Source organism: Dendropsophus ebraccatus, chromosome 2, assembly GCF_027789765.1.
Source record: "Dendropsophus ebraccatus isolate aDenEbr1 chromosome 2, aDenEbr1.pat, whole genome shotgun sequence".
NCBI classification, from domain to species: domain Eukaryota; kingdom Metazoa; phylum Chordata; class Amphibia; order Anura; family Hylidae; genus Dendropsophus; species Dendropsophus ebraccatus.
The window spans coordinates 168587018-168613957 of NC_091455.1; the positions used below are offsets into that span (position 1 = coordinate 168587018).

A 26940-nucleotide genomic window follows, 5' to 3' on the forward strand; every position below is an offset into this window, starting at 1 on the left:
GATGGGGGGGGGAGTTTACAGCTTTGCATTAGCTCTTAAAGTACTATGTTTTTGTTTCTGTATTTGTAATTCCCTCCACCATAATTTTCCACCGAAGTAAACATTTTAAAGCAACCTTAATAACCATGATTGTCATCTTTCAATCTACTGTCATCTACAACTATGGGGAACTGAGCATATCATTTTGCAAGAATGAGTATAAGCTAAGATTTGCTGACAGTGTAATTATTTTGAAGCCTGAGGCAGAGAATTATTGTACAGCGGCTTGTACTATACTATTTGCTTATTTGCCGTAATAAAGAAACTCTGAGAAACAGAAAATCTATTATGTAAAATTTTTCAGTATGTCAAAAAAATCAGGATAGAATTTTTGCATACGTGCATCACCAAACAACTTCTTTACTTCCAGAGCTTTATAAACTAAACAAGCTCATAAAGTAAAGCCTGCATGCAGAAATCCGGCAAGCCTGTCGTACTATGATATATGATCGAGTAGTTTCTATGAAGACAAATGAATCTCCCTTGCTGAGTCTATTTTAGTTCCGTTGACATTCTTGCTTTGCCTTTTATTTGTGAAACTTGTCAATCATTTGAGGCCTGCACCATTTAGTTGTGAACGCCTGAGGCAGAAGATCCAGGTCAGCTTTTCTATTTCCACTATGTCAAGACTCGAGACATATGGAATAAAAGGACAGAAAGAATACCATAACCCAATTACTGCATAAAGATACTTTTATTATAATTTGATGTAATTGTTTATGTAGATTGTAATATTCAAATCAATATTTTATTCAGCTTAAGTATATGCCTGACCTACCTATTCCAATTATCTGAGTCTATACTATAGTGTAAGGGGAATAGTCTCACGGAAAATGTGGGTATCAGTGGGTGTTCTCTGGTCTGAATCACATATTTACAACATCAGAATCTTTAGCTATGTAAAAGTTCAAATTCATACCTATTTTTTTCTGAACCAATGGCATTATAGGACACATGGGGCCAAAAAACAATTATAAGTCCTGCTATAGCCATAATTATACATATAATGGCATGTGACACTTGAATTGTGCTTGTTACTTTAAAGAGTACCTGCTAGAGATGAGCAATCCACTCGGGAATTTGTTCTGCAAAGTTTGCGAATATTCGCACAAGTTCGATAATATTTGCAGATTGCACACAAATGAATTTCATTCAAAATAGTGGCGAGCGAACATGTTCGTATATGTTCCTACAAATATGCCGCTAATTGTACGTGTTTGCCGATACAAACAGTTTGTTCGATAATCAGAATGATAATTTTTGAACATGCGAACGCTTATCTCTTGATGTACGCAACTGCGTAATATTCGCAACTGCATAATGTTCGCAACTGCGCAATGTACGCAACTGTTTAAGTGTAAGACATGGGTTTGCTATTGCGGCCGCTATGCAAAGCAAATCTGGTGAATTTGCGAATTGCAATGAGGTGAATTAAGCACCCAATTCGCTGCGAATCACATGGTACATATTAACACATAGTACGCATAAAACAGTTAACCCTTTCCTAGCTTTACCTGTGCAATACATAAGAGCATACATATAAAATACTGACATCTTGTGGTGAAACTTTAAAGTGCGCTTCATCACCACTTAACCAGGAGTAAGAAATTTTTGCGATAGTTGTATGAGAAAGAAACACCTGTAGAGGGACACCACAGGTGGAGCAGCCTCAAGTAGGTGGTGCTGAGCAAAAATAGGTGGGGAACAGATTAGAAGTGTGTGCAGCATGGTGGCATCATGCGGGGCATTACCTCAGAGCTAGCAGCAGTGATTGACAGTATGGCAGCAGAAGTCAACAGCCAGCAATACACTAGGAAGTGGTATGTGTCTGCTGGAATTTTTGTCTAACTAGATCAACTCTACAAATCATTAAAATGTTAATTAATTAGGAGGCAAGATGGAACACACAAAAGATCTTTTTCAACTCTCTAGAGTTCCCTAAATGATCTTCTTTTATGTGTTCTTTGCATATGACTACAGAAGATATTGATGTCTGTCATAAAAGCTTGGCACTGGATTTTGGATTGGGATTTTTCTGTAATTTAAAAGACTTGAAATAATGCCTGCTCTGGGAAACCAATACTAACTGCATGGATTTGGCAAACAGCCAGGCAGCGACGTCTACTTTTCCAAATTATTCATCAAGTGAAAAAATATCATTATAAAATCTTACTTGAAGCGAAAATGTCTCTTTTAATGTATACAGAGAATAACATGAAAATATATAATAGTGGAGAAAGAAAAATTCAAAACATATTGTGGAAAGTATTGTATTATTCTGAAAATAAAACATTTTAATAAAAATGTTTTTGGTGATAGCGCTTCTTAACAATGGGCTGACTCCGGCCCTGAAGCAAAACGTATTTACTGAAAAGAACAAGGTAAGATGTATAAATGCAGAGATAAGAAGTGAAAGCCACAATTTTGTTGAATAGATAAAAGCAAAATGGAATGATGTGGGATAAGAATAAGATCTATAACTTGGGAAAAAAGATATTTTGTAAGATGTATCTATATTTAACATAAGTGAAAATTGACTGGTGTGGATTATGTTATGCATTATACAAGATGTTACTTTTCGCAAGGAAGTAGCTTGGGGTGGCAGAGGGGGCATGGGCACCAGGTGCACAGACTAGGGGGTGCTGGTCAGCATCTGGACTGTGCTGTCATCTTTACAACTTGATATTCTTGCGGGTGACCCCCGACACAGTTGCCATCACTCTGCCAAGCAGCTGATGATTCCGGCTGACAAGCCTGGTGGTCCGGACTAGCAATGAGCGAACTTACAGTAGGTTTGCTCATCTCTAGTCAGGACTTGGATGGCAACTAGAACAACTCCAGCTCAGCACAATAAAAGCAGACACTTGGAAGGGCACAAGGTCAAGAATCAGAACAGTCTGGACCCCAGCCCCCCACCTGGCCAGATGCCTTGGAGACATTTTATGTATTGTACATATGTTTTAATGTTTAGATCCCAACACTGATGCCGTAAAGGTATATAGCATGCAGGAGCCATACTCCTTTCTGGTCTCCTCCTTTAATACTTTCCATTTGGCCCCTGAAGGAGAAGGAAAGAGATGCAGACACAGCCAGCACAGCAAGAGCAAGCAGAGCCTGGTAACTTTCTCAGGTTAAATAGCCGCTCAGCAGCATGACCTCTGCTTTATGCTGCCACTAATAAGGTTAGGTGAGTTGGGGTGTAGATAACATGAATCTGTCATCCTCATGGCAACTTCAGGGGCTATAAAGTTATGCCGCTTGTCCTACTTTGACTTTTTCAACATCTCCATATCACTGCCATGTGTTTATACAAGTTATCTATACAAGACAGGAGGTTTAACTCTTCTACTTTCCTTTCTTTTTCTATTCAATATACTGTATGACTAGTCAATTTATTATATATTATTAAAAAAAAATATGTACACTGGTTCAGCATTACTGGGACACAATGTGTTGGGGTTGTGTACACCCTCCTTTGGGATTCGCCAAAGAAAAGCATATGACAATTTGTCCTTTTTAAGGCTAAATTACACACCCTGAGCCACACTGTAAACGTATGCAAATCTCAAGGTTTGGTCCTGTTTACAGATCCTATTACATGGCTCGATGACCAGGGCTACTACCAGGGCTCCACAAACAATCACCAAATTGTATGAATTTTGTGGTATGAATTTTGGGTACAAATGTACTTAGGGGTCTAGGACACAAATTTATTTAGAGGTCTGCATAGCTTCTGTAGAGCTGGTATCTACAACTATATGGTCCCTGTATGGGAGGTAATATTAGTCTGTGTATAATATGTTTATATAATAGTATGATGTATCAGTTACTATGTGATGGTAATGTGTTTTCTGGTGTGCCAGTGTTATTTATGCTATATATGTCGGTATTCTTGGTAATTTAGGTCTATGTTTAGTGATTTTTAATTCAGTAATGGTATGGAAGGTATATTCAGGGTATAAACACACACATCGGATCCACAGCGGATTTCTTGCTGCGAATTTGCTGCGAAATCTGCTGTGGATCCCTTCCTGTTGGTTTCTATGAGAGGATATACTGTACTTGCAGAAGTATGTAACTGATACCATTAACCCCCGCCGGCCGGAGCATACATAACCCCTGAAACAAGCCGGAGCGTGAAGCAGATAATGTATGTTCCAGCTGGTGGGGGGTTAACAGGACTGTCAGTTACATATTTGCAGCGGGATGTCAATCCCGCTGGGAGCATGTCCTCTCATAGAAATCAAGAGGAAGGGATTCGCAGCGGATTTGCAGCGAGAAATCTGCCGAGGATCCGGTACGTGTGTTTGTACCCTCAGTCATAATGTGGTCATAGTATGCCAGTATTACTTGCCCTTGTGTGGGGGTTTAGTTGGTAATATTAGTCATTCGTTGACTGGGATTTAAGCTACGTTCTCAATTCAGAACATATCAGGTAAGGCAGCCGTCTTGTAACATAGATTGCTGCTAATAAGGATCATGATCATTATTAGCGGCCATGTATTTAAAGAGATAGCCGCATTTGCCCGATATTTTTCCAAAGTGGGAACATAGCCTTTGTCGGTAACAGTATGGTGATAACATTTTCTCCTTGTATAGTGGCCATTGGTAATTGTATAACTATTATTTAGAGATGTACAATATTATATGTTGTTTTATAGTTGTGTTGTCTTGGAGATACATGTAATATGTATGTATATGTTTTGTTTTTTTAGGTTAACCCATGGCTGCATTTCTCAGCCTGAGGCTATGATGCCAATAAATGCAGCATTGCATTTTTTATATGTAATTTATTGAACCCTAAGGCTACATAAGCATGGCTTAGGAATCATAGACCATGATTATGTAATGAACACAAAATTGCCTATACGCAATCCAAATAAAATTAACATGAGCTATATGTAATGCCATTTTCGTTGAGGCATACAGCCCATAGATTGGTCCACAAAACGGCTCTAACATTTTGGTACTGCTTTTACTCATAGCATGAATAGAAGTGGCTACCTGCTTAGCAACATATTTTATGACATGGGGCCTATAGTTTCTGAACAGACCAGGTCCATGGTATCCTTAATCCACCACTGTTATCAGTCTATGAAAAAGCAGCTTTCATCTGGCATTGATTACTTTACTATTAATAAATTATTATTGAAGTAAACAGAATGATACAAACCTGGGACTTAAGTCCGGTGGTCCAAGGCTTGTGACTTTTGGGAGGTTGAGCATTAAATTCTTATCTCGTCTTTTATTAAGGTGGGATTCATTTTCCTGCCTTGAGTATAGGTTAGATTTCATTGGTGATTTAAATGGAACATTCCCAGAGAATGGTTTTAGATTAATCCCCAAAGAGCTTGCAGATTTTCTGTATTTTGATGTTGTATTCCGAGTCCGTATTGTAGATGGAGATGAAGGCTCATCGTCCCCTGTGTCCTCATCATCATCTTCAACAATTGATGAAAGTCTTTTATTTACACTTCCATTTCCCTTAGGTTCCGTCTGAAAGAAACAAAATATTTTTTTGTATGTTAAAAATAGATTAGTTCTGTTACTAGTGTTTGGCAGTTTTCTTTTGAACTGAAATGGGTTGGCCACTTTATAGTAACAATGTTCAGTGTACAGTAATTTTCAAAATTGCATAATTTTTATTGAATTTAATTAAAGAGAAAATTAAATTGTGGAATTTTATTTAAAAATTGTAAGGCTGGAAACACACACAGCAGTTTATTTGGAAAATTGCCACTGCAGTTTTTGTGCCAAAACCTGAATTCAAATGGGATGGAAAATATAAAGGGAGGACTTGCACTTTTCATTTCTATTGGATTCACTTCTGGTTGGGGCACAAAAACTGCAGTGGCAATTTTCCAAAAAAGCTGCCATTTATGAGCCTGAGGACAGGGGTGGTGCCATGGTTTCAAGTATGTTACTGTGTTTTTTCTAATCCTGGATAACCCCTTTTAGTCTATGGAAAAATGTCAGTGCACATATAGTAAAAAATTGTTTTTTTTTACAGACTGACATTTTTTTTATAGATATTAGCACATTATAAAAATTTTTAACATAGTCTTTTGGTTAAGGCTACATTTACATGACGTCTTTTTTTGGCCATATTTCGGCCATCTTTTTGTAGCGAAAATACAGCTGTATTATGTATATTACAACTGTATTATAAGGCCAAAAAAAAAAAAAGACTTATGAACACAGCCTAAGGAGGTTCCGATTTTAATGTATTGTTAAAAAAGACTTTTATAAGCCTTTCTATTATTAAGTATGCAATCAAGAGAGGGTAGTTTCAGCACTACACTCTGATCCACTCCCCGTGGAGAAGCTCAACATAAATGATGTATACAATAGTAGGATCCATAGGTGGTGCTCAATAAAAGACATTTAGTAGCAGTCTTGCATATGAATCGAAAAGAGAAAGATATGGCACTCACTGCTGTCAATCTCCTTACAAAAACTTTTATTTTGTCCAATTCAGGATAGCAAAACAGACAGGTAAAAATAAGAGGACGCTATCAGCGCTACATGTAACAACTCGTTTTTACCTGTCTGTTTTGTTATCCTGAATTGGAGAACATAAAGGTTTTTTAAGAAGATTGACAGCGGTGAGTGCCATATCTTTCCCTTTTCAATTTATATGCAAGCCTTTCAATATGCTTTGTATTTCTGTCCCTTAAGGTTTTGTAGATTTTTGGTTGTTGAGTGTCAAACAACAGCTGTTGTTGCATTGAAAATTGAATTGAAATTGATACGTAATATATTAGACAATCTAATAAATCTAATTTCTGGACTGCTCCTGTTCCTCCAGGCTGCTGTATTAACTGGTTAGTTCCATGATGCGGAAGGAAAACCATTGAAAGAAACCTAATACTATATGGAATTGGAATTAAAAGAAAAAAATGTTGTACTTAACAAAACAAAATGTTTGTACTTAACAAAATTGACACTGTCCACTATAATACATTGTGAACAACGGCCGTTGTTTGTATCGACTTCAATGCAACACATTTTACTATGAATATAATGGCTGTTATTTTAATTGAAAACAACAGACGTTAATTTCATAAAATGTACATTTTGTGAACTTAGCCTATAAGAGCAAAATCATAAATCACACCTGGGACCCAACTGATTTGCTTTCTGGCATCATCAAGGTTCAATACACTTATATTAAAATAGTAAACAAATAAACATTGCCACCTTGTGGGTCAGCAAAAGATGGCTGACCCTTGGTGCAACAGATAACAAAACTGGTTGGGTATCATGTGTGATTTTATTCTTTTATGGTGGCTTGAAAGTGTAAACTTTGTATTCCCCTTATTATAAGTTCTAAAAAGAGGCATATGGTTTCACACAGTGAATGAGTAGCCGTGAGTAGCCCACATATGTTGAATGAGTAGCCTTGTGGTAGTTTTTACTATAATGGGCTTAAGACCACTGTGGGTCACCTGAGACTGAAACTAAATGAGGATGAGTACCTGTGAGTGCTGTATCTTCAAGTATCTACCTTGCTCTATGTTACTTCTTATTCAACTCTCAGTCTGTGTTTTTATATTAGAAAATTGCATAACTGTTATCATATACTAAATATGCCTTTCTACCAAAAATTGGAAAACCTTTAAATGGAATACGAAGAATTAGTAGATTGTCATGGACCTGTTTTACAAATACAAGAGCAATAATGTAACCCCCACCAGTTAAACGAGACAATTATCTGCAAACAATAAAACCACAATATATTTACAGCATATTACACGATTAATTTGTTTACTCCTTTTATTTTTGTAACCATGACTATTATTTGTTTTTGAATTATGTAAGTTATAGCTTCTTTTTTTTGTTTAATTTGAAAATATGCAAATTGATCAGGACGCCTATTGTGTTCTCATTGTATTCCACTATACAATCCACAATACAAAAAATCTATACAAAAACATGATCTACAAAACATCATATGGACTTGACCTTATTGTACCAAGCATTCTGTTACTACACACTATTAAAATATACTAACTAATTTGTACAATTGAAACCTCTGGTTTCAATTGACCAAATAAAAAAATATAATTGATTAAATGTATTGTCAGTATTGTTAGTATTGGGACAGCAAAGCTATTTATCTTATAGAAAAACATATAAAAGCTAAATAAAAATAATACAAGTAATGTGTTCATTTTTGTGCACAACCTTTCAAGCACTGCTTTTATTGTAGTATATATTAAACTCTTATATGGCAAGGAGGGCACACAAGGTTACCATTCTGTAAAAACAAAGCTACCTTGATATTCTTCTACTAGGCTAGAAAGGGGTCAGCAGATAACAGTTTTCTTGGATATGTTCCCAGTAATAAAATGAGAAGCCATTAATAATTACTGGCTGACTAAATCACGACCTTTCACTCAGGCTAATACATCCATACGAATGTAAAAATTGAGAATTCTTTTCAGCTAAAAAGTTATAAACTTATCATGTTGTAAAATTCTGCTACAAACAAACACAGTTAAAAATAAAAACAAAAGTAGCAGTACCAATATAGTTGGTTTATAAATACTTCTCAATGTCACCAGACATTGCCACTGGTGAATGGCGTTTATCCAATGCTAATTTATATGAATAGCAAAGGCATCCGGGTGGGGGAGGGGGGGGGGACCAAGCCAGGAATTTTATGTATGTTTTTGTTATGGGTGAAACCAATGCTATTTGTTATAGAAGCCAGATGAAATATTTAAAATATATGGATATCAATTTGAAGGCTTTGTTGCTATATGTTTATATATAGAAAACCTACAGACTCTAGTTTTTGTTTACTGTAGGCTTAAAAACAAATGACCTTTCATCTCTCGCATTTACTATCAACTTTTAGGCCTACCTTGTCTCAATTTGTAATTTAATCTTTGAGAAAAGTATAAAAGAGTCTTAGATCTCACCCCAGGGCTTGAGTCACAGCTTAACCTGCTGAGTACTGCTTCATAAAGCCCTTTATGCTGCTGCTGAATGTGTTAAACTCCCCCTTCTTTTCTGTTTGTGCAGTGTATGGGAAACATCAATGGCGCTAGTCACCACTCATGGACAAATGAAAATTAAATGAAAAAATGCCATACATAAGTCACATGATGGCCAGAAATTGAGCTACTCCTCGTGTGTTATACTGTATATACCACAGCCTATTCTAAAAGAGTTACCTAAAGCAACATGTATGCTTCAGGCACCAAGGAAAACAGGTTACTACATCAAAACTTGTAGGATGCATAATAATTTCTTATATCCAAAAGACATAGATGTAGAATAGGTTTAGACCATACATGATACCTTATATATTGATTTTGTTTTTCAATCCACACCACGGTAGGGCAGCACTTTTAGGGTCCAGAAAGTAAGGGTACAAGCTCCAAGGGTCAGACCCAACCTTGAATTAGCAGTCCACCATATGAAAAACATCAACACTCCAATGCTTCAACTCATCAAGTACAGTAGGTCTTTTTTATTGCTTAAATAAGACCCAATGTATGGGGTGAAATATTGATTGTGCACATTGGACAAATGGATGATGCTACAGAATTGCATTTACATAGTTTATATGCAGTAAAATAGTGAGTTACTAATCTGCGGATGTTTTGAAGAATAAACCAAACATTTGTTTCTGTAATTAATAGATTAATTATTACTTGCAAATAGTCACAGATATCAGCACTGCTAGTGGCTACAAATACTGGGCAGCACTTTAGATCTTATAGTATGGGTAATGTGGAGATTTAAGAATGTTTCTCTGATATGTCAGTCAACTTTCGTCATGGTTGTTGTAACTTTGTTTTTAAATTGCAGTGTAATGCTTACTTATGCAGGTAGACCAGGTAGTATTTAACGTGAGACTTGCGGAAGGAGCGATCGCCTGGAGAAGCATGTCAGTGATGCGTGAAACAGCTGTCACATGTCTGTGGAGGGGGTTGGCGTCCTCACCTGCGAGTGCACGCTGATTAGCGATAGCCGCATGTAACCGGTTTTGAATAACAAAGTCAAGTGGAAAGGTGAGTGCCCTCTTCCTTTTCTTCACTGATGGGGATTGTAATTATTAGATGTTTAACAATAAATTTTCAAATTTTCAATTCAAGCTTACTAACAACAGTGCAATTTCATGACATATCTGGCTTGGCTTATAGCTGTTTTGGAGGAGCTGCTAATTAAACAAAATAGCAGCAGAGCAAGAAGGAACTGTATGAGCATTGTAGGTGTCAGCACTGGTACATTGTAACCTGGATTATTTATCATCTTGAAGGACGGATACTAGTAGCTCTGCATGTGGCTTCTGTAGGGAGGAATAAAAAACAGGAAGGGATTGAGAAGCCGTGTTACGTGGTCGGGCGCTGCATACCATCCACAAACTGCCTTGTTGATAGAAACGGAAAATTGTAAGTAGTGATTTAAAGCATTTTTAATGATCACGGGCATTCAAATAACTCAATATATGTTAAAACTGTACTTTGCAGCCTAACACAGTTTGTGGGATAACCTTTTTAATGATATTATAGCCACTGGGGGACAAAGAAGCGTATGCAAAATTTTTAATTTTATTTCACCAGATGATGTTTGGCAGCTCATTAATCACCACAAAGAAACAAAATTCTGCGCTTAGAATAGCATATGGGCTTTATAGAACATTTAATCATATGTGCTGTCATGATATTACAGTCTATAGCTTCTCTATTGCCATTTAACCTTAAACCGAATGTATCACCCAGATTTTTTTTTATTAGAGCTATATACTAAAGCATTTTTAATCGGTTTCTATTTTCTGTTTCAAATCATTTTAATTATTAAATTTTTAGCACATTATAATGGAGGTGGCCATGTTTAGAGATATGCTTTACAGCAAGCCCCATGTACATAGGCACAAAAGTGTGGAACAGACCCTATTCATTTATATGGGAATGTTTTCTAGACATTGGTGTTTCCATGGGGGACAGGGAGGCTGAGCTAAGAAAATTATCTATTTTGAATGGGGAATTATCTATATACTGATGTCATCTTTCATTGTAATCCCGTTTTTAAAGATACGAAAGACACTGCATTAGGCTATGTCCCTACTAAAGGCCCTATTACATGAAGTGATTATCATCTGTATTCGGACAATATTGGCCGTTATGGCCGATAATCGCTACAATTCTTCTATTAAGCGTCTTTTAAAACGTTGAGAAAGCAATGATGCAGATAGCAAGGATCTGCTGCCATCGCTCAATGCAACAGGAGCGGCGTCAGCAGATTGCTGCTATATTCTATGGTCTCACCGAGATCTTTAGATCGTCCCCACACTCTCTGCTTGCTGTCGGCACATGTAATAGCACCGTCAGCGAGCGGGAAACAAGGAGCAAGCGAGCACTGACCTGACAGGTCGCCGCTCGCTTGCTACCTCCCATTGCTCGCTCATTCTGGAACAGAATGGTAAGGCACTTATTTCGCTGCGAGCTCAGTGTGAAATTCGCTGTGGATACATTGTGTGGTCGCATCCTTAAAGCAGATTTGCCAGCAGTCTTTTGCTGTCTAAAGTAAAGGCAGTGTAAAATAGGGCCTCTTACCATGAATCTGAGATATCACTCTTCAATTTGTCGTTCAAGATCTGAAATAAAAGTGTTGAGCTGCAAAAGCTTAGCAATGCTCGACCTGTCAATCTCATTGGGTGTTTATTTGCATGCCAGGGGCCTTAGGAGAGAAATGTCTGAATGTTGCTGGACTTTTGCAGTACAAGGAAATGCCCATTGGCATTATCTCCTAATTTGCATAAAACATCTAAAGCTTATATACCAGCCCTGGGGCAAAGGAGTGATATCTCCTGATTCAGGTTAAGAAGCCAAATGCTTTTACCTTAGTCAGCAAAAATCTGCTGAGAGGCAAAGTTTAAACAATAGGTCATTTTCTAATGAAACATAGTTTCAATGTCACATTCCTTCTAACCTAAATTATCACTTCCAGCTAAAACTTTTGTAAGAAACAATGTAGCAATTTTCCATTTTAAGGAAAGTCCTGGAAGTTTACCACGAAGGGCAGAAAAATCCTTCAGCCCTGCATTGCAAAATAAAACTTTGATCTGATTTTCTGAAAGAAAAAGCCAAGGAAACCTTACATAATAAGGGTTTATTTGCACATATACAAGGGCTGGGATTCTCACTGCAGCATACCTGACCCATAGTTCAGCGTGTATTATCAAAATCTAGAAAAGGTAAAAACTGCAAAACACATTCTTTTAATATTCCTCTCTCTGGGATCCATTTCTTTATTCAATTAAACAGTAATATTTTAAAAATTAGCCTCAAGGAGACTAAAGACAGATGTCATTCTTCTTCAGGAATATGTGTCTATTGTTTGCACTGCATTAGCTTTTTACTTGCAGAGTTTATTAAGTATTAAGTCAAATGTTGTTTTGTCAGGTGTGTCTTGTATTGTACCTTTTAACCTTTTTATATGTTGCATTGTTTATTTATATGGGGCACTGTAATGGCTGCCATGGGAGTTAGAGGTTGGTTTGTAAGGTGTGGATGCCCTTCGGTGTTGCTACACTGCCCATTGGGAAGCTAAGAGCAAGTGTAATATATAAATGTTGCTTTGGAACCAGAATGAGTAGTGTGGTGACAGGGCTGCCAGAGTGAGCAGAAGCTGTGGGCCCTACTGAAGTTGGATTGGAGACGCAGTAAAGAGCCATCCAAGGAGGAGTTCAGTCAAGCAAGGGTGTTGCCTAGGCACAAAATGCTTTTTGTAACTATAGGACGGTTCTCGTAGTGACTTGTCTGAGAAGATCCACCAGGGTTAGTTTGAAATTTAAAACACAATAAAAAACAGAATATGACTATGAGGAGAAGGGAGAAAAATAATCCTATAAATATATGGGAGTGTACATGTACATGTGATGTGGAAATGCAAAGGGATAATGGAATTCTGGAATTATGTCATCTTTTTTTTCAAGAAACTGAAAACATATAGGTTCAGATTTATCAAGCTGTGTAAGACAGAAACCAGTGTTTCTGTTGTTGCCGTTGGCAGTTTATACCCGCTTCCATTTTACACAGCTTCATGAATTTGGGCTACTATCCTCAAGCTTTTTTTTTTTTTTTTATTTATAAATAATAGTGAAAAAATCTATACACTTTACTTTGTCCCTCCTCCACTGCCACTGGTATCATGGAGCTTCTGTCTCTGCAGAACTGCACTTTCAGATTTGGGAATGTGACATCACTGGTCCACTGAGACAGTCAGTAGCTTCAACAGAGTCCTTTCTTAGCCTTCGACTGGCTAAGTGGGCCAATGACATCACGTCATGTCACTAAACGGGGCTGTGACACCAGCCGAGTTTTTTTTACTACCTTTTGGCTAAGAATAATTATAGAATTGCTGCCTGCATAACCCATTTAATACCCCTCTAAATGTAGCCAAATTCTAAAAGTCCTTGGAACGCTATCAGTTGAGTAAGAGCAATTCAGGCCAAAATTGAAAAAAATAAAGAAAGAAAGGGTTCGAAGGGTATTTTTGTTTTTACTTATTTGACCTCAATAGTTGAATGTTGAAATGTGGGCGTAGTTGGGGGAAAGACATAGTAAAGGGGATGTATAACAATACCTGGCATATATAAGCAACATTTTGGTACTCACAATGGGTCCATTTTAAAATCTTGAATGCTTAAAAATAGTCCCATTGTGAGGACTAATCAATGTGTGATGGTTGAATGTATTGCTCTTTAGATAAATAATAAGTTAGATTTGTACTGAACTAATGGCGAAATATTGATGTCTGAAGATGAGAAAAAAAAATACATCCTATTATTGGGATAAAATAAAATTGGGGTTAGTACAGTATTTTTTTTTTAATTTAGAAATTGTAAAAAAAAGTTGTTTAAATAGTTCAAACAACCCCTTTAAGATATAAAATGTATCATGCCATGTCGTGCCATGTTACTGCAGCTCTGTTCTTATTTATTCACTTCAATGGGAACTGAGTTGCAGTAAGCCAGCATGACTACTATACAACAATGGAGCTCAGGCTATGTACAGTACATCCTGGTCCCACAGTTCTGCACAACTGATCAAGGCGGTTCTGAGTGTCAGCAATCTGCCAATTAGCTACTGGTGGCCTACCCAAAGTTCACTTTTGTCTAAAAAATCATTCTAATGCTATAGGTGTGTGAAGGCAAAAAAAGAAGAACAATGTGGAGCTCTGTATGACAGGACAGCGTTATTACCTCTCTAGGGCTATGTTTACACTATGTATTTTTTTTTTAAGACAAGAACAGCCATTGTTGCTGATTAAAACAACAGCTGTTGTCATAGAAAAAGTGTTGCATTGAAATCAATGCAAAACAATGGCCTTTGTTCACGCAGTGTATTGAACAATGGTCGTTGTTTAATATGCCCGTAGAAATAAGTGACCTGTCAAACATTTCTGACCATTGTTTCCAAGCAGTGGACAGAAATAATTGACACTTCAGATAGCGTGTGGCTGTCTTGCGGCCGTAGAGTGACAATGCTCAAATGTTTTTCAGTCCTGCGGCCAATATGTAAATCAGCGGTTGTTGTTTGGCACTGCAGACAACTTCCGATGTCAAACAATGGCCGCTATTTTACATAGTGTGAACATAGCCGAAAGATGTATTAAAGGAGCTGTCCCATCATCAGTATAGTTTTTGCAACTAATTGGTTTAAAAAATAAAAAAAAGGGATAGATATACTTTACACCTGAATGGTAATCTATGTATTATGTAATAACACAAAACAAAAGGGTTAATATGTACTGTACCTGTGATAGAGTTGATTTGCATGAGAGTCTTGACATTCTCTAAAACAAAAAATAAAAATATTACTTAATTGATAAAAAGAAACAAAACTCAGTAAATGTTCAATGGCATAAAAAAAAGGCTAATCTATTGTGTGTATCTGTGTTTTATACGTACTGTATGGGGAAAAAAATTGCTGTCAGGGCTCGCTTGCTTCTCGTTCCTTGCTTGCTGCCAGCGCTATTACACATGGCGGCAGCGAGTGGATGAGTGCAGGGGGGCCGCGGGGAGTTGCGAGCGGGGGGACTGCCTGGGTGATCGCTAGATTGCTGAGGCAGCCCATAGAAGATAGCAGCGGTCCGCTGCCAACGCTCCTATTACTGGAGCAGCGGCAGCAGATCGTTGCTATCTTAGTCGACAGAGAGACAACGACAGACAACCATCAGCCAACATCGTTCATGTAGGGTGATTGTTGTCTTCTATTACACGATATATTACACATATTCTCCGATTTTTCTTTTTTAAAAACTATGAACATAATCGCACCAGAAAATAGTAATTACTGTATGTAAATGTATATTTATGGGTACAGGGTCAGGAACTTTGCATTGATATGTGGACACATAGTGATTAACCAATATCTGAATCCTCTTCAGTTCTGCCATGTTTATTTTGATCAATAAAGAAAATACAAAGTGAATGAACAGAAGAGAAATTGATTCTATGTGGTGTGACCACCCTCTTGTATGTGGGAAGTCACAGAGGTGCAAAATACTGATGAACAGCCACTCACATGCCTACTATACATTAGGGGTGGCTACTTAAGATAAGGCTTCTTTATGGTGCCATTTGTGCACCATGTTGGCTTACAGATTATTAACCAGCACATTCTAGGTGCTTCAGGCTCATCTTTGGTGACCACATGTAGAAAGTGCCATTATTAGTATTGAGTGAGCCTGCTCGGTCAGATATAATGCTCAATTGAGCACCTTGTGATGCTTGGATAAAGGTGGCCATACACCTTCAATAACTTCAGCTATCAGTTATATCTCCCTCCCACCTTAGTAGACAATTGTCAGGATGGTATCTCTGCAGAGCATTATGCGTCCCTCTGCTCGTGCTGTTCGGCCGAGAAGGCACTGATTTTCTTGTATCCTGTTTCTGTGTTTTGTTTTGCTGTGTGTGAACTCTGGTTTATTGCTCACCTGGGTTGGGAGACACACCCGACTTCACCTGCTGAGTTCTGTCTGGCCTTGTTATGGTTAATCTGTGTTTTGGTTCTGCTGTGACTGACAGGTCTTCCTGCCAGTGGATCTGTTTTGTTCTCAGCTGTCTGTGCTTGGAGATCAGGGGGATGGTCCAATTATGTTCTGGATCAGAACCCTGGCCTCCTATATAACTACCTCAGTCTTGGATATCATTGCTGGTTATTGACTTAGTCTCTGCCTGCTTGTGGATTCTGTTTCTTTGCATCTCCTGACTACTGCTTTGTGTTCTGACTATCCTTGCTAGCTGCCTGCCCCTGACCATATCGCTTGTTTGTTGACTCTGATTATAGGATTGTGATTTTGTACTGTGCTGCCTGATTGTTGTGACCCGGACTGTTGACTATTCTTTATTGTGTTTTGTCTGTCTGTCTTGTCTTTGTGTCCCACCTAGCCAGTGCAGGGACTGTCGCCCAGTTGCTCGCCGCCATCTTAGGGCGGATTGTGGCAAGTAGGTAGAGGACAGTGGGCGGGGCTGAGCTTAGGGCTCACTGTCTCTGTGTGTCTGGTGTCACCGGTTCCTGACAACAATTAAAATTTTTTTTTTGTATATTTTGTAATTGCCGACATGCTGACAAAGTTCTGTGTCTTGCAAAAATCTATAAATTTTTTTTCATTCAAATTTTTGTATATTCCATTTAAACATCCCTTCAGGGGATGAAATATACAAAAATTGAACAAAGAAATGAAATAGGTTAACTAGGCACCCTCTGTTCTGCCAAATGGGCATTTGGGTAAATGCTCGAGTAACTCATTGATTTCAATGGGGTTGGTGACTTAAGTTGAGCATTTGAGCATTGAAAAATGCTGGACTTGAGAATTGAGCACCCAAGCATTTTAGTTCTTGCTCAACACTAGCCAGTATCCTTTGTGGAAGAATATAAAAATGAATATAAATTATATATAAATCAGTACATAATAATAATATAGCATAAAACAAAAGACAGATGCAACTAGATTTAGGTGAAAGCCCTGGTTGTATTAGCTTGCAACTTACGGGGGCTAGAGGAACCGGAAACAAATCTACTGTAGGTAAAAAATCAGCTGAAATGTCAGATGGATGCAATATTGAAAGGAAGGAAACTCTAGGCCAGGTTCTAAACTTGCTGAAATAGGTAAACTTCCAGGGTATGTTTTCAGGCTTCCATGGTTGATAGTATAAGGATGATATAAAATGGTATAAGTACTGTATGAGATTCTTGTTTATGATCCAAAATTGTAAGGATATGAATTGAGTAATGAAAGCAGGAAAGTCACTGGCAGAAAGCTTAATACGAGGTATTATTTGGCGATTTCTTGTGAAGAATCATTGGTAATAACTGGGTGGTACAAAATATTTAATTATGTTTTATGAGCAATGAGTGATAACGTAAATAGACTGACACGGAGGGATGAGTACTTCATGAATAAGAAGATATATAGGAGAGACAAGCTGCAGGGTTTAGGATGGACTGTGGCAATCCCAGTTATTGGTAGGTCACAGAAAAAGGTGTCATAGTTGCTGTAGTTTATCCAGGATATGCTTTAGTACATGTGTGGACTAGTGTTTTGACTGATTCCTTTAAGTAGAGGACAAGTGGGGGAACATTACAAATGTGGGAACCGATAGGGATATGAAACTCGAAAGCAGGTTGAAATGTTGCTCCTATGCTGTGTTCTTTGTAATGTTGACAAAAGGTAATGTTTCACTATAAACTCAATAAACCAATGGCAAGTTATAGAGGAAATATATATGATAGAGTGTACATTGTGGGACATCAATAGATATAGGGTTAAAAAAGGAGATGTACAGTAAAGAATGTAAAAAATTCAATGTAATGTCCACCATTAAATACCTAAAGAGGAGAAAATCTAAAATTGTAGAAGCTGTTGATGGCAGAAGACAGGTTGGTTATAATACAATAAATCCTATGCTGCTAAACAAAACGCAATACAAAGTTTGTAATGATGGTACTATGCAAAATCTGTCTTGTAACTAACACAAATAGTATGCAGAGCTCACATAATAGCTGCTAAAAATATAAGTCAAGTAAAGTATAAAACTCATTCTCATGTATCATTATGGTATTAATATTAAAATCCTATTCTTAGAAATTCAATATAACATACTGACCACTTTGCATGTGATTATATATATTATTATACTACACAGACACATATATATATATATATAGCAGCAGCAGTCAGAGAACTGAATATTCTTCATAGATTCTATTTCTGCTCATCTTATTCAATGCTACTGAAACAGGTTGAACCCCAATATCAGACGCAGCCCATAGGGAAATTTGACCTTTATTCTAAAAACAATCAAACCCTGTTTTCAAAGCAATCCTTATGCTGTTTGTTGATTATTTCTTCCAGTTCATCAAAATTTTACTAAATATAACCTGTAATGTCACTGATAATGGTCCAATACTTAAGGTACACTCACCCACCACACATGCAATTTAGATGTAACTAAAGGGTTAAGCAGTGTCCACCCACTGTAATCTCATCACGCTCTAAAAGCCAAACAGCTATCTTGAACCCCCCGCCCCCCATTCACATGAGACTAAGGCCCTATTCTACCAACAGATCTGACGACAGATTATCTGCCAAAGATTTGAAGCCAAACCCAGGAACAGACTATAATCAGAGAACAGGTCATAAAGGAAAGACTGGATTTCTCCTCTTTTCAAATCCGCTCTTGGGTTTGGCTTCAAATCTTTGGCAGATAATATGTCGTCAGATCTGTTGGTGGAATAGGGCCTAAGGAAGGCTAAGATGCTGCTAGACAGCTCAGCAACCAATCTCCCTATGAACAAAAGAGCCATGCAGTTGAGGTCCAAATGCCTGATCCTTCTTTCCCCCTGTCAGGGGAGACTTTGAAGACTTCCATACATAATAGATGGTCAGCTGGTTCTGTCGAGGTTTGGACAGATTTTCACTAATGTGTATACAGGCCCTCAAACATTCAATAGTTGTCATCTGAATGCATGCTTGGTTCGGCTAAGCCAGCACGTGTTCTCAATAGGAGAGGGGAATATGCCACTACCAGATGCCTCATGCTTATCTTCCTTGAGAGCAAAGAGATAGGGCTATAAAATACAACATGTCCGATTCTACCAGCATGGTGAACTAATCTTTCCTTTTCCAGCCATGAATCAAGACCATATAAGATAATGTTGCCTTGCTATATGCTGTTATATTTAATCTGCTTGTATGGAAGAACACCAAAGAAGAGGACTGGATTCCCGCAGTTCCCATAAACTTCACAATTTACTGTAGATCTATTAAAACTTCTCATGTTACAGAGCAGATAATACAATAAAACATGCCCGGGTTTTATTATATCATCTGCTCGGTAACAAGACATGTTTTAATAAATCTACAATAAATTGTGAACGTTATGGGAAGTGCCGGAATCGAGTCCCTTTCTTTGGATCTGCCCTGCCAGTAGTTTGTTCTGGGCACTGCCAAACCTGCTAATTTTGGACTTTGGGATGACAAAACTTTAACTTTTTCATTGTATGGAACAACAGTTTGAACTTCCTGTGCGGCAGAAGGGATCTCAGTCAGGAGAGATATAAGTCTCTTTTAATGTACAGGCACTCAGCTCTGTATAATCCATGTATTGTGAATACACTTATCGGTCAGTGCCTTCATTTATTATCAATTCATTACTACACGTCAAAATTCACTCCTAAAGTGATACATTAGTTTTGAATTGTGAAATATATAAACCACCACCACCACAGTAGACGGCTATTTCAGACATTTCCGAGGAAATACTATTTCTTTTTTTGTCAATCTTTTTAGACAAGAACCCATTTACTGTAAGTTTGAGCTGAAACATACTATAAAGTGGTGAAGAGTATAATGTGATACAGATGGTAAAACTCTTACATGGTTTTATTTATCACTATCACCTTCATGGTAATTGCACTTACATCACTTTCATGACCTTCTCTAAGGTTATATGTAAGATCTTGCTGTATGTCTTCAACAAATTTATGTGCATATTCGGGGTAAAAGTCCAAAACTTCATAAAGGCCTTTGAGGATTATACACTGAAGATCGCAGTAGGTGAGAGCTTTGACATCTGCATTGGTTTTAATGACTTGATCTTTAATTGATAAATTTGCTCCAATCAAATCACCTTTACCTGTAAAGAACAGAGGAAATGTTAACAGAATTCTGTGCAGTCTTTATGGAGAACTTTGTAATGGAGATGCTTCTTAAGAGTCAATGCTAGTACTTTAGATCGCTTTGATAATGTCAAAGTTGAGGGCCCTCAGCTTCCTATGGCTTGTTTGCAGCTGCCAAAGCTGTTTCGGAAGCAAAAAACCAGTCAAGTGGGCTGTTTCAAGGATTTTCCATAACCCTTATTACTAGAGATGAGCCAATCGAACCTGCCGAACCTGGGTTCATTTGGAACTTCGCCAAAGGTTTGATTCTAAAACGAACCAAACTTTTGGTCGAGTTTGATAGAACCTTTAACAAAATTGTGGTGTAAAACATTTTCTACTTGTTTTAGGACAGTGACTTGAGTAAGGGATTATCCCTAATCCCTTTTTGCGTCATTTCAGCTCAAAGTCTCCCCCTATTGATGACTACTCCCCTTCTATATAGTGTAGCAGGGAACACATAGTCGTCATTTAGTTGCTGGTCTCAGGCAGAGAAGCATCTATGTAGAGTAGTGAGGGAAAGAGAGAGAGAGAGCGAGAGAAATGGACATAGAACTTCAGGCAGGGCAATTTAGAGTTGGATGCAGTGAAGCAGAACTGCTTTTGAGTAGGAGCTGTCAATCAGTGGGTCCATTAAACCACTAAAGTACCTGCAGATTCCTTCAGTTCCCTGTGTTTAGTGTGTTGCACTATGCTAATTGTGTCACTGTTCTTAAAAACATTTGTGCTGGCTATCTTGGCTGAATTTAACCCACTGAAGCCATTCCATGTCCATTCCCGGTTTTAGATATATTTTGGCACCATCATAAGTTTTACCAAATAAAGTCCTTTCTGGCTATCTTGGCTGCTGCCACCTCCAACTGTCTGTCCTCGGCCCCATCAGGTCAAAGAGAGTGCTGCTGCTTCTACCAAGTCCAAGTCTGAGTGCTAGGACCCTCAGGATCAAGGAGGATACTCTTGCTGTCGGTCTCTGTGCTAGGCCCCTTTGGGTCTAAAAAAGTGCCAGTGCTGGTGCTGCCACTTCCAGCTATCTGTTTTAGGCCACTCTGGGTAAAATAGATCGCCCCTCATGGTGCTGCTACTTTGAAGTGTCCACTGTTTTCCTGAGAGAAATGCCACTGATCCACCAATGTCCACTGCTGACCAGGGATAAAACGTAACTTCACACTGACAAGCCACTGGGAGCTGAGGGGGGGCTATCAGGGTGATCGCTAGATCGTCCTGGAAGCCCATGTAATGCTGAAGATAGCAACTATCATAGTCGTTTGTCTTTCAACATGCTGAAAGACAAACGACAGACAACGATCAGCCGACATTGTTCATGTTGGCTGATCGTTTTCTTCTATTACACTTGACGATTATCGTCCGTAACGGCTGATATTGGCCGAATTTCGTGTAATTTCGTGTAATAGGGCCTTAAATGTGAATTGTGTAAACAGTATAGCACCAAAAGCGATGCTGTCTATGTACAGGTGAGGCCAGCACTTGTCTAACTTGTTTATAGTAAACTAGGGATGCTTTATACACCAAGATTAGTTGGTATATTCCCTTTAATATCCCTTTAAGAATGAGTAGTTGCCATTAGAACACTGGGGAAATAGAACTATGCAGTCAAATGAATAAACCACAAATTAGTGATTTGAAGCAGTTATAGTCATATCCAACATTAGTAATTAACTCGTTGTAAACTCTTAAATCATAAATAGCAACATAACATAAAAACATGTCTAAGAAATTTGCAGTTTTCTGGCTCATGGTAATTCTAGATTTCACCGGTGAGGCGTACCATATTGTACTGATTACAACTCATCTTAAAATACCTGCAGTTCCTTAGCTGAAGAGCTAATGAGCAGCTGTCAAGTGGAGAACACACAATCATCCCAAAATTATGCAGCATTATGCTATCGTACCTTGTCTGTAGCTGAAGGACTGGCCATTTGGGATATGGTGCGCTTTTAAATACTGGATATAATTTGATTCATCATTAATTAGAGTAGCAGCTCTTTAATAATAAAAACCCTTTTACCTTTGTGATGATAATAGTATATTTGGTCCTATCTTCATGAAGAGAGTATTGTCATTTAAATATATAATTACATAAAAGAGACATTTGAAAAGAGAGAACAAGAAGGAAACAAGAGCTTCATCTGTATATTTCTTAAATATATATTATATTTAAGAAATATATAAAGAGAATCTAAGTAAACACAAACTGCTGAAGAAATAATGCTATTTAGCCATTCCTTGACTCATAAGGCTATGCCCATGGTACCATCAGAGGCCCTGTCTAGAGTCTCCGTGGGTAGTTCTGCCAGATTTGACAAGAAAAATAACGCAAAATGCTGCTTTATTTGTACCAATGAAAGACAGACACCATACCAGAAACCCAATGGACCCTATTCAAAGGAGGTGATGGGGCACAGTTGGTATTTGTCATCATGGCTTCCATTTTGAACAGAGTATGAGGCAAATACAACTGGGTTCAGTTTCCTTAGCCAGAACTAGACATGTTTATTTTCAGACATGTTTCAGACATGTTGGATCTAAACATCACTTAACATCTGATGCCAGGGACATATACTTTCCTCCTTTGCTGGGACCCGGGCTGTCTGCTCTCCATTGCCGCCAGCGACTTCAAAACATTCAGTGATATGCCATTTCCGCTGGAAATGGAAGCTCACTATGGACTCTATAATGGCTATACTGAGCTTCAATTTCTGGCGGGAATGGTGCATGATCAGATGTTTTAAGATTGTTGGCGGCGGAGATTGGGCTGCCCGACATCTCCCCCGCAGCCCCGGCAGCATAGTAAAATATATTTTATCCCAGACGACCTTTTAAGCATAACTTGTATGACAAACTGAAGCAGCTAGAAGTAGAGATGAGCGAACCGGGTTCGAGTTCGAGTCGATCCAAACCCGAACGTTCGGTATTTGATTAGCTGGGGCTGCTGAACTTGGATAAAGCTCTAAGGTCGTCTGGAAAACATGGATACAGCCAATGACTATATCCATGTTTTACATATAGCCTTAGGGCTTTATCCAACTTCAGCAGCCACCGCTAATCAAATGCCGAAAGTTTGGGTTCGGATCGATTCAAGCATGCTCGAGGTTCGCTCATCTCTAGCTAGAAGCCATTATATACTAAATAGAGAACAGGGGTGAACTCTGTTGGGAGTTGCTGGCCTACCACAATATTATCAAGAGCAACTCATTCGGAGGGTCAAAAAATAACATCTAAAGAATCCCAGGCCTTGCTTGCTTCAATTAAAATAAGTCTAATCTAAATAACTATTGTCAGAGACATTGAAAGGCTATGTTCACATAAAGTCAAAAAAAGAGAAAAGGCGTGAGCTTTTTCTATTTAACCCTTAGGGGACACAGCCAGTTTTCATTTTTGCGCTTCCGTTATCTCCTCCTTGGGTATATAAGGCCATAGCACGTGCATTTTTCCACCTAGAGACCCAGATGAGCCCTTATTTTTTGCGCCACTAATTGTACTTAGCAATGGCAAACATAATTTTTGGTTAAAATATGCAGTGAAACCCCTTTTTATTTGGGGGTGGGTGGGTGGGGGTGGTTTGTTTTTACGCCGTTCTCCCTAGGGTAAAACTGGCTTATTAAACATGTTCCTCAAGTTGTTACGATTACAACGATATGTAACTTGTATAACTTTTATTTTATTGATAGCTTTTAAAAAATTAAAACCTTTTTAAAATATATATATATGTTCCTTAAAATTGCTCTATTCCCATGCTTATAGCGCTTTTATCCTTTTGTCTATGTGTGAGGTTTCATTTTTTTGCGCCATGATGTGTTCTTTCTATTAGTACCTTGATTGCGCATATGCGACTTTTTCATAGCTTTTTATTACAATTGTTTGAGATTTGATGCCAAAAATGGACAATTTTGCACTTTTATTCGGGGAGGGGATTTTCTATCAATTAAAAAACGTTTATTTTTGTTTACACACATACTAGAAGTCCCCCTGGCGAACTTCTAGTATGACTGCTCTGATCTCTCATTGAGATCTATGCAGTGTATCTATACTATATCAATAAGATCTGTACTCTATTGCTTTCGGCTGCTGCAGCCGAAAGCAATAGAGTGCAGAGCCGGGATCACGATCCCCCCACTAGACCACCAGGTATGAGGGACTGTCAACTTTGACAGCTGCATCTAAATACTTAATTAGCGAGCATGGCGATTAAACTGTGCCCGCTAATAGCCACAGTCCCAGGCTGCATACAGCCCCGGGATCGTGGCAGTACAGAGCGCGACCCCCCTCTGAACTCCCCTAGTAGCACCAGTTTGTTCAGTAACGTTCTGGTGCAGCTAGGGGTTAAAAAGACGTCCAATGCACACAATGTTTAGGCTATGTTCACACAACGTCAAAAATATTAAAAAGGCCGCCGATTTTCATATTTAAAATAACGTCCGTTTTTGCCGAGATTTATTTGCATTGGAGTCAATGGGAAGACGAACGTCCAATGCACACAATGCATTGAAAAACTGACGTTTTTTCCGCGGACGTCAAAATAATGAACATGAACATTATTTTCGGACATCTTTTGTAAAACGGACGTTTTTTATTTGTAGTTCCCACTCAGTTTTCCTTTTGTCACCGTTCTGTCTCTGTTTTTGATATTAAATTCAATGGACTTTTCAATTAAGCCCCATCAAACGGCCGATTAGTAACCAAACTAGAATAATGTGCAAACACCCGCCAGTGCACTAAGGGGAGGTCAGGCAGCTAAATAACGTCCGTTATTTTAGACTCAAAATGACGGATGTCATTTTAAACGGAGATAAAAAAAATGTTGTGTGAACATAGCCTTAAAATGACAGACATTGTCTGAGTTGACATCAAAATGATGATCATGTCAATTATTTGTCTGTTGCAAACAGCGGACGCTATGTTTTTTGTTGGTCACGCTCAGTTTTTCTTTTTTCACTGTCCTTTCATTATTTTTACTATTAAATTCAATGGACTTTTCAATTAAAGTTACACCCAATTAGTCCACCTAAACTAGCATAACACACCAACAGCCGTCATTGCAGTGACGTCCGCCATTTTAGACTCAAAATGACGGACATAATTTTAAACAGAACTGAAAAAACGTTGAGTGAACATAGCCAAAAAATGATGTATTTTATAAAAAAAAGGTAACTGCAGTTACAGCAGTGGTCAGCATAGTATCACCTCTCTCGTGTTTGTCTTATTTTAGAATGTATGTGGGTGTACAATGTTTACAGCCTGAGAAAGACGCCGGATTGGTGTCAAAACGTGTTGCGCAGTTTGCATCTGCTTGGACCCTGCGTCTGGGACATTTTTTCTTTCCATGATATAATTTTATGTCCTGTATTTTTCAGCACCAACTTTTTTCTCTATTGTCTATCTATTTAAACACTAAGCAAATGTCATATTTTATCATATCATTATCATATAAATAAAGACTTTTGGCCTGTAATAATAATAGTAAAAAGTACATACCCAGAATAGCCAAAACCATCCCATCTTTTAAAACTTCCATGGAACCTGAGCACACCAAGTAAATTGCCTGCAATGCATCTCCCTGCCGGAGTAGGTACTCTCCAGGAGCACAGAAGGAAGTTTTGATATGCAGAGACAAAGACCTGAGGCAACCGCGGCTAGCACTCTCAAAAAGGGATAGTTGAAGAATCTCCTTGTTCAAGTACATGGTTATATCTGAACGTAGCTCATCTGGAAATTCTTTCAGGAGCTGTCAGATACAGACAAGGAATTAATGCAGCTGGAAAAGTACTTTTAAGGTTTAAAATGATAGAAGCTTTCAACCATTTAGTTTTGTTACAAATCTCATCTAAGCAGTTTTCGACTTGTGATGTGCTAGAGATGTGTCATTGCTTAAAAATAAAATTTTGTACAGATATAACAAACTGAATCTAGGATATTCAGGCCTTTTATACAAAACATCTGCTATGCACACTATAACATAACATACTATAACTTTGTTTATACTGTAAATTCACCCATCTCTACTTAACGTGACACAGTCACCCCCTTTGTGCATTCTGACATCTCTACACAGGTGTAAAGGGTAAATTTAGCGTTTTTCCTACCTTGTTTCATATCATACGTCATGGGGTTTGTTCAAGTAAAAAGTGTCCTTTTATCAACTGCAGATTGTATAAAGTGGGTGTGGCCTGTCGGCATTAGCACCACTTAGCCCCGCCCACAATGACACCGTTGGTCCCACCCAACTGTGATGTTGTGGGCGGGGCTAAGTGGCGCTAATGCAGTGAGGCCCCACCCACTTAACACAATCTGCAGTTGAGATATTTATGAGATATTTTTCATTAATGTCAGTGGTAGCAACCCTTGCTGTTTAGTTAATTTTTAAATCCACCTTCTGTTGCTTCCAGTTTCATTGTTGGCCACCTCATCAGGCACACTGATACCTTTGTACATTTGTAAATCACAAACTTTAACTTATGTAATCACATAAGCCTATGTATGTTAAGACAGACAAAATAGTACTGCGCAGAAATTCATAGAAATATACCTCTAACAGAGAGAGAATAGATATATGTGTAATGCTATATTTCTTGCCTTTTACATATATAGACTAATAGAAGCGCATAAAGGAAGCGTATAAAAGCACAATTCATGACACATAAGGGTAAAGAGACTTTACCAGTTTGACCATTGAAAACTTTTTTTCTTCTCTTTACCTGGT

At 38.2% G+C, this 26940-nt stretch overlaps 1 protein-coding gene across 1 annotated transcript in view; it reads right to left on the minus strand.

Moving 5' to 3' along the window:
* The window catches only part of KCNH8 (potassium voltage-gated channel subfamily H member 8), a 200926-nt gene that overhangs the window by 22407 nt on the left and 151579 nt on the right, over nucleotides 1-26940 (minus strand). The window contains exons 11-14 of the mRNA XM_069959709.1: nucleotides 25716-25965; nucleotides 19986-20200; nucleotides 14815-14853; nucleotides 5213-5535 (exon numbers count right to left, since the gene is read on the minus strand). Of these exons, the coding sequence (XP_069815810.1) occupies nucleotides 5213-5535; nucleotides 14815-14853; nucleotides 19986-20200; nucleotides 25716-25965 (827 nt within the window). The remainder of the gene's footprint in view (nucleotides 1-5212; nucleotides 5536-14814; nucleotides 14854-19985; nucleotides 20201-25715; nucleotides 25966-26940) is intronic.